General features: G+C 42.5%; 1 protein-coding gene across 1 annotated transcript; it reads left to right on the top strand.

Annotated features, from left to right (window-relative positions):
* The first annotated feature begins 723 nt into the window (after positions 1 to 723).
* LOC108291119 (prolactin induced protein) lies at positions 724 to 8,527 on the top strand. The gene is made up of 4 exons (XM_017511314.2): positions 724 to 980; positions 3,991 to 4,102; positions 7,857 to 7,971; positions 8,301 to 8,527. Exons 1-4 carry the CDS (start codon positions 775 to 777, stop codon positions 8,423 to 8,425), a joined length of 558 nt encoding a protein of 185 aa, XP_017366803.1. The 5' UTR covers positions 724 to 774; the 3' UTR covers positions 8,426 to 8,527.
* The last annotated feature ends 486 nt before the right edge of the window (positions 8,528 to 9,013 follow it).

Here is a 9,013-nt window from a genome sequence, read left to right as displayed (position 1 = left end):
CCCCACTGTGGGTCTTTCGATGTGGCTTATGCTGTGAGACAAATGTAAGAAAGTGGCCATGTCAAGAAGAAAATGACCCAGCTCTTTGGTGCCAAAAAGTCTGATTTGGGGGTGCCAGCTATTTACAGGAATTGTCTAGAATTAAAATATCACCCTGCTTTGGGGACTGTGAGGCAGCTGGGGATCTTGGGCATCTTTGGTACATTGCCACCGCCCCTGAAGTTAAGAAGGACTCAACGATAATAAACATCTTTAGGTCACTCAGTGCCTTGAACTCACTTCCCCATCACCTAGAGAAGCTCAGGTCTTCTCTAGCTCTTCCACTGGGTGATTGGCAGTGACTGCTAGAGAAGTCCTGATCATCCTAGCCCTCCAAGTAATGCTTTGAATAGCATTGCCTCTTGAACTCACTATAAGGTGACCCAGCAAAGATGCTCTATGCCTGTGGTCTGAAACCTGCCGCCACAGCTGGGTTCTCTGCCTTCAGAGACCAGGGGAGCAGTAACTGAAGCTAAGACTACACACAGCACTTCAGATAGGCAAATTAGGAGGGAAAAGAAAACTGAATCTGTAAGCTCAGGAAAAACTGGTATATCTTTTGAGGTCCCAGCCATTTTGAGAAACTCTGACACTGAAAAAATAAGGAAGAACAATCTCACTCCTCTCTCAAACACTGACATTCTAGCTAAGTATTGATTTTTTTTCTTAGAAAAACAAACTTTGGGTCAACAAGGAAAGATCACGAGTGGGGAGGGTGAGTGGGTGATTCACCTCATGGATCTCCCTGGCAGCTCTAGCACTTCCTTGATCAATCTGCATATAAGAAATGTGCTGGGCTCCTGGGACACCATTCTCCGAGACACATTGCCTTCTGTTTTCTCCAGCATGCGCTTGTTCCAGCTCCTGTTCAGGGCCGGCCCTGCTGCCCTGCTCCTGGTTCTCTATCTACAGCTGGGGTCCAACAAAGCTCAGGAAAACACGTGAGCCATGCCCTTCTCCTCCCAACAGGAAAAAAAAAAAAAAAAAAAAAAAGGCTTGCAGGGAGGGCTCCTCTCTCAATCTGGAAATCTACCTAACTCTTTCTGGGAATTTCTTTCAACTTCCCAGAACTCTAGTCCCAGGAGCTCCCATGGACATCCTGCCAGGTTCCACTTCTGTCCTCTTAGGAAGCCCCACTAACTCCTCTCCCATTTTTGCTGAGTGTTTCTGCATTGCCAGTGGAAATAAAGCTCCGAGTGTACCTATAGGCTATCATTAGTAATTAGACTTCATCTAACACGCCCACGCGGATCCACGTCTTTTTCGTAATTTATACCTTTGTTCAGATTGCTGATCAGTAAACTTTACCTTCTCACATCTTGCCTCCTAGAAGAGAGGCATAACAGGTCTGTGAGTTCCAATGGCAGTTAGGGTAGCTTTGGCAGGACTTGCCAAAGAATGAGAGGCCCTGGTCACTGCTCTGTGATCTGGGATTGAGCTAGCCTGGCAGCTTAGACGTTCTTCCTAACCTGAAGTCTGAAGATGAATATGAGGACCTCCTGCTCTCACATGTACTGGGACCTGAGAGCACAGGTTCAGAAATCAACTTATTGAGAACACATGTTTGAAGGGAGCAGAAAAATTGGAGCAAGTAAAATAAAGTAGAAAATGGAGTCAGGGGTCTGGGGAAAAGCAGAGATACTCAATCTAGGGAGTTTTCTCTATAGCAGTAGGGTTTATAATGATGGGTTTCTGGGCTGTGATCTTGGAGGTACTCTCTATGGCATGGCCAGATATCCTGTCCCAGAGGAAACTGTTCAGGGTTTAGACAAGCTGGTATAATGGAGGCAAGTGTCCCAAAAAACCCTGGGTGGGGACAGGTTCAGATCCCGCCCCCTCCACCCCTCAGATGAGTCCACTTAGCCCTGAATGGCAGCAAGGTATTCAAATAAGCTATGCTAATTAGTGTTATAAATCATCATGATTTGCCCAGGACTTTCCTGGTGGTAGCATTGAAAGTCTCCCGCCACCTCTGTGGCCCATTCCAGAAAAGACCTCAGTCCTGGGTAAACTGAAATGGTTAGTCACTTGAGCTAAGCTGGTCATCCTATCTTATTTATCCAAAAATCATTTACAAATGGGAGAGATTTTGAAGATGCTTAGGTATTTATACCCTTTTTCTGTGCACTGGGCATTAGAGCAATTGGCACCAAAAAAAGTAATCTCTCTGAAATCTAAGATGCTTTGCCCCAAGAAAATGGGGTTGTGAGACACTGTGGGGTCTTCTGTCCCACACAATAACAAAGGTCTGTAGCCAGGAGTTTCTAGGAAAGAGAAAGTAACTCTTCTGGCCTGGAACCCAGTCCTCATTGATTGAAGAAGAATATTTGAGTATTTTCTTTGCCTCCATTTCCTTTCCCTTTCAGATTGTGGTGTATGGTCTAAATGTAGAGTGGTATCTAAAGTCCCCAAACATGGCCATATGTCCAAATTTCCTAAGGAGCTAAATAAATACAAATTCCTAAACCCTACCTAAGAACCAAAGAAGGGGGATCTTCAAAGATGCTCCTACAAATATCTCCAGTGCTATTTGCTGGGTTTTTTTTTCAATATTTTATTTTAATTTTCCATAGTTATTGGGGTACAGGTGGTATTTGGTTACATGAGTAAGTTCTTTAGTAGTAATTTTGTGAGATTTTGGTGCACCTATACACCTATCATGCAGTGTATATTGCACCATATTTGTAGTCTTTTATCCTTCACCCCCTCCCACTCTTCCCCCCAAGTCCCAAAGGCCCATTGTATCATTCTTATGCCTTTGCATCCTCATAGCTTAGCTCCCACATTTCAGTGAGAACATACGATGTTTGGTTTTCCATTACTGAGTTACATCACTCAGAATAATAGCCTCTAATCTCATCCAGGTCACTGCAAATGCTATTAATTCACTCCTTATTATGGCTGAGTAGCATTCTATCATATATATATATATACACACACACACATACATACATACATACATACATACATACATACACTGTGGGGTATATATATGTACACACCATAGTTTCTTTATCCACTCATTGATTGATGGGCATTTTGATTGGTTCCACAATTTTGCAATTGTGAATTGTGCTGCTATAAACATATATGTGCAAGTATCTTTTTTGAATAATGACTTATTTTCCTCTGGGTAGATACCCCGTAGTAGGATTGCTGGATCAAATGGTAGTTCTACTTTTGGTTCTTTAAGGAATCTCCACACTATTTTCCATAGTGGCTGTACTAGTTTACATTCCCACCAGCAGTGTAGAAGTGTTCCCTGGTCACTGCATCCACACCAACATCTACTGTTTTTTGGTTTTTTTGATTATGGCCATTCTTGCAGGAATAAGGTGGTATCACATTGTGGTTTTGATTTCCATTTCCCTGATCAAGATGTTTGCTGGTTTAACGTGATTCTGTTGCTAGAAAATTTTCTCCTAATAATGACTTGAGCCCTCCTAGTCAGCAGACAATCACCAGAACCTATAGGATGTTATCAGAAAATGACATGTGGTATTGTACTTTTTTTCTTTTTAAAAATTTGTTTTTGGTCAATGGAGGGGAAGAAGATGCTCGTTGACTGATGGGGATTTAGGTTGGTTCCACGATTTTGCAATTATGAACTGTGCTGCTATAAACATGCATGTGCAAGTATCTTTTTTGAAAAATGACTTATTTTCCTCTGGATAGATACCTAGTAGTGGGACTGCTGGATCAAATTGTAGTTCTACTTTTAGTTCTTTAAGGAATCTTAAAGTGTCCTAGTTGTTTCACTAAACAAAACTAAATTTATACGAAGCAATCAACCCAATCAACACACAAAAATTCCAGGGGATCCTGGAACAATTGATCCAAGCCCCATAATTTCCCTCCCTTGCCCATCCTGTGCCCCTTGCCCTGTTCATGGCTCCCCCTCTCACTCATAGATTGGTCTCTGATCATGGTGTCCTGATTCTCTCTTCCTAGAACGAGTCCAAGGATCATAATACTGGATTTTCAGCTTAGCAGGGCAGAAGATGAAACACAGGAGGTCACTGCAGACCTTAAAGTTAAAACAGAATTGAAAGAATGCATGGTGGTAAGTAGAGGACTGGGGGCATGCCTTCAAAAAATAATTCAACTCTTTGATTATAAATACAACTTAATCTCTCACTTTAATAATGTACAGTATACTTAATAAAACATTGTCATTTATGTTATGCTACTCAAGACTCAGAACTGTGGGAGCTTGGGACAGATGACTTCTCATTTTCCAGATGAAGAAATTCTAATAAGAAAGAAAAGAAGAAGGAATAGGAAGTGAGAAAGAGGGAAAAAAGAAAAAAGTGTAAGAGGTAGTGGAGAACCAGTTAGAATTCTTCCAAGGTCCTGAGCATGTTTAGTTTAGCATGGAGGGAGGGGAGTTCTCAGAAGAGAAAGCTACAACACCACACCATAAGTTGAGGCAGGTGGGCAGAAGAGGGCATGCAGGATATGATTTCTCCTCTCCAGTAAGCACTGAGCTAGTCTGCTGGCTTCTTGCCTTCTTGTGCTCCTTTGCTGTGGGTCACCAGAAGTTGACTCTTGTTCCAGCCTCTCTGCCCTGACAAGGAGCTTGTACTCATCTCCTTTTCAGCAGTCGTGAGGGAACTCCAATATGTAAACTAGGTCAGAGGTTTTCCAATGGCAATGTACCTAAAACTCACCCAGGGATCTTGTTAAAATGCAGAGTGACCTTCGGTGGGTCTGGGGAGCAGTTAGAGCTTCTAGGTTTTAACGGATGCCCAAGGTACACCAAGGCTGTGCCCAAAAGACCACATTTTGAGCCACTTGGGACTACAGCATTTTCCTTCTGCCTAGCTGCTGAGGGCGAGAAGTAAAAGAGATTTATGCAGTTATTAAGCCACAGTGACTCTTCCCTGGGACACTGGTTGTGTGTCCTTCTCCTAGTCAATGATCTCAGGTGTCACAAGCATACAAACTGCCCCCACTACCTTAGTTCTAGGGCCAAGACCCATGTAATCCCCATCTCTCCTACTCCGTCCCCAGACCCTTCCTGAGAAGCATCCTCTATCAGGCAGCACAAGTATTTCCTTGCAGAATAAGATTCCTAATTCAAATGAGACTTAAGGACAACGACTGCATGGAAAACAAAATTGAGAGCATGAAGATTGCTATTCTGTAAACTGCATTCTAGAAATATCTCCACACCTGTAAAGAAAAATTCCTGGTCAATGAGCAAAGAATATCACAGCTGCTTTGTCAAATTTTCTATTTTCAGTCCAAGAATCTGAAGCATGTACATTCATTTGGGGTAGGAGTGAGGCTGAGTCATAATTTTTCAGCTTTGTATTTTGTTTATCACAAGCACAGGTGAAAATGAGAATAAGAACATGTACATAATGTGTACATAAAATTTTTGTGAAAACGGTGGTTTCTAGTGGTAATAGTTAATGGTAGTGGTAGGTATAATAAGATATGTTTGAATCAATAAAATGACATGTGATATAATTTTGTGCCTTTGTGATTAACAAAAGTATGCTTTTAAGAATCATGCCAGTACACTAAAATAAAGCAATCTTTTCAAAACCTACCTAAGCACAACTAAAAGGATGAGAAATCCTCAGATTAACTGATTTTGCTTACCAGAAAGAATTTATGGGAAAGGAAATTTTGTTAGTTCTAGTCGACAAATTTTTATTTGTTGCTTCAGTTTTTGAAAGTATAGCTATTTTTAAATTTTTATTAAAATACATTTATGTAACTACAAAATTTTTACCACCTAATCCTCATTTTCTATCATTTATAATGTTTTCTGCAACTGAATTTTTGCAAAAGTTAGGTTTAGGCTCACATTTATTTACTTTAGAATTAGAATAGAATTATACCTACAATCGTGTATTTGAATATAAAGATTGCATAATCCTTTAAAGCTTAAGAAAACTTGTGGCAAACTACAATGCTTAAACATTTTGGTGCCACAGGCCATTTTGTTGGTTTCATGAAGTCTATGAAACATTTATCAGAAAATTGCTTCTAAATGTATAAAGGGCATTGGATTACAGGGAGAAACTACCACATTGAGTAACAGTGACAAACTTATTAAAAATAAATTTGTGATGCAGTAACATATGTGTTTCTTTATTCGCATATTAGCTGGAAAGGCAATACATTTAAAATATAGAGGAACTAAATTTTATTTTGTGAAGATATTATCTGTGTGATGGATGATGTTGCTTAGCCCAAAAAAGTACATTAAACTGCACTGGTCTTTGGCAACACGTCCCATGTGCCATGCTGGGCATGCAATAGATTCTGATCTTTTGTTATACAAGCGGTGTAAATTCTGATTCATGAAGATATGTTGTTGCGGATGTAATAAAAAGGTAAACAAGGCTAGGCGCAGTGGCTCATGCCTGTAATCCTAGCACTTTGGGAGGCCAAGGGGGGCAGATGACCTGAGGTGAGGAGTTTGAGACCAGCTTGGCCAACGTAGCGAAACCCCATCTCTACTAACAATACAAAAATTAGCCAGGCGTGGTGGCAGGTGCCTATAATCCCAGCTACCTGGGAGGCTGAGGCAGAAGAATTGCTTGAACCTGGGAGGCAGAGGTTGCAGTGAGCTGAGATTGCGCCATTGCACTCCAGCCTGGCAACAGAGTAAGACTGTCTCAAAAAAAAAAGAAAAAAAGATAGACAAGGCATGGGTAGGCTTCTCTAAAGAAACACCAGGCTTCTCCAAGGCATTCTGAGTAAAACTCCAAGGATGAGAACACCTGAATTTACTGTTTGGGGCTGAAAGACTATTTGGTGCAGAGTTGCCAGGTTTCTGAGCAAGTTGCAGGAGATGGGCAGACCAGCACTGGGCCTCAGTCAGGACTATAAAGCCAGTCTGATAACTAGCATACATTCAAGGTCGTGTATGTGGGTGATATTTTGGACATCTGAATCTGTAAAATGATATGTACATATCTATGTTTCTCCTTGTGATAAAATCATACATACTGCTAAGGGCAATGTGGTTCCTTGATGACATTCATAACTGAAGTAATACTGAATTTCAATTAGAGGTCAGTAAGATAAAAATGCATTTTTTTCCCCCTGCCTGAGTTCACAGACTCACTGAATGCTATCCACAGATCCCTCTGGGTCCACAGACCCCCAGGATAAAACTGCTGTGATAATGCTAACTGGACAGAATCTTCTGAATTCACTGAAATTTACATATACAATCACATGGGATCTTGAACTGCAAAGCACTCAAGTTAAAAAGAAATTTACATTCAAGATGTCATTTGCTTATCTAACAGCCAGGCTTGGTAGTTAATCGTTTCCATCTCACAACTGAGGAAAATGAGAGTGAGAGGTCTAATTTTAATCACCAAAGTTCACCAAGTCAGAGAGAAGCACAGCTGGGGCTTGGTCACAGCTCTGATAACAAGGCCTGATATCAGCTCCTACACCCAAGTGGCCAGGCTGCTGTCTCACCAGGTCTCAGAGTAAGTGTGACTGCAGGTTGATTCCTGAAAGCTCTGGCTGGCGACTACGGCAAGCCTGCTCCCCAGATGGACAGCTGCCCCGGATGAGCTCTCCTTGCCCTGTGGATTCATGGGCACCTCTAGTTCCTTCTGAGCCTCTCCACACTGCTAAGGCAGGAGTTTGAGAGCGTGGGGAGGGAAAACCTTCTGACCTAGACTTTGGCTCCTGAAATTATACTACAACAGTAGACTCCTCCTTGCCCTGTTCCCACCTTTACCCCTACTCTTCTCCTTCAGCCTCTCCCTCTCTTATTTTTCCCTCCCTTACCCATTCCCCAGAATAACAGCGAGTTCTCCCTCCCACCCCCTCACCAGGTTAAAGCTTTCCTCAGTAGCAACATATACATCGAAGGTGGATTTAGCTTTAAGTATACTGCCTGCCTCTGTGAAGAAAATCCAAGACGCTTCTTCTGGGACTTTAAGACCAACTGTAAGTACAGAAGTTATCCAAGGAAGGAGCTACCCAACAGCCACCAGGGAGGAGAAACTATAAACAGAAACATGGCTGCAGAACTGAGCAGGACCAGGACCTCAGGGCAGAAGGACAGAAGGGAGGGAGGAAAGAGCATGGGGAGAACAGATGGGAAAGGTACCCAGATGCTAATGCAGAGGCATTGTGTACACAAAGTTGATATGGGAGACAAATTTGCAAAGGATTTGGGGAAACTGAACCCCAGGGGGCAGAAGCCTGATATGAGTAGAAAAGACAGGACATGGCTGGGGTGTCTGAAAGATGATCTCTGTCCCTATCTTTTTCAGCAAGCGCACAAATTGCAGCCGTCGTTGATATTGTTCGGGAATTATACATCTGCCCTGATGATGATGCTGTAATCCCCATCAAAGCAAACAGGTTTTATACTGTTAAAACCCTAAGGGCAGCATAATGGAAGTCCTGTACGTCCACCACACCCAGGTGATTTCTCCCAAGAAAACGTGGCTGCAATTTCTGTTGTGGTCTCTGAAATAAACTTCTTAACAAGCTTCTCCGTGTTCTGTTATATATTCTCTCCAAAATCTGCTCCTGAAGAACCCTAGATTACCTGGAATTTCTAAAACATCTGTCTTTCAAAGAACTTTTACTGAGGAGATTGTATGGGTTCTCACTGCCCATTGGTATGAAAAGGGAGAGAAGAAGAAACTGGAAAGAGAGGAGCCATGCTCACAGAGAAGAAAAGCAGTGGCGTCAAGTTCATGGCACAGGAGTGGCAGGTCCAGGGCAGCACCAGGCCTCCATGTTGCTTGGCTTACTCCATCCCACTGCCCTCCAGCCACTGCTCAGATCCTAGAAGATGGGAGTCCTGGTACATTCCTCAGAGTCAGGGATGGAGTCTATGGCCCCTAAATGAGTGGTAGCATTCTGTGCTATTCTGTTGTTATGGTCAATGGATTGTGACACTCAGGGACATCGGGCTCCTGTGCAGCTCTGCCTTAGGAGCTCAGGCATAATAGAGGAGTAAATGGGCAGAGGGAGC

The sequence above is a fragment of the Cebus imitator genome, unplaced genomic scaffold (genome assembly GCF_001604975.1).
Source record: "Cebus imitator isolate Cc_AM_T3 unplaced genomic scaffold, Cebus_imitator-1.0 Scaffold446, whole genome shotgun sequence".
Lineage (NCBI taxonomy): Eukaryota > Metazoa > Chordata > Mammalia > Primates > Cebidae > Cebus > Cebus imitator.
Note: the sequence above shows the minus strand (reverse complement) of the source record. Positions and strands in the feature narration are given on the sequence as shown.

What these genes read in the sequence shown, in the direction of transcription:
- LOC108291119 (XM_017511314.2), top strand. Translation starts at nt 775, where the DNA reads ATGGATCTCCCTGGCAGCTCTAGCACTTCCTTGATCAATCTGCATATA. An exon ending in AATTGAAAGAATGCATGGTG is followed by an intron (nt 4,103 to 7,856) that starts GTAAGTAGAGGA and finishes CCCCCTCACCAG; the next exon opens with GTTAAAGCTTTCCTCAGTAG. An exon ending in CTGGGACTTTAAGACCAACT is followed by an intron (nt 7,972 to 8,300) that starts GTAAGTACAGAA and finishes TATCTTTTTCAG; the next exon opens with CAAGCGCACAAATTGCAGCC.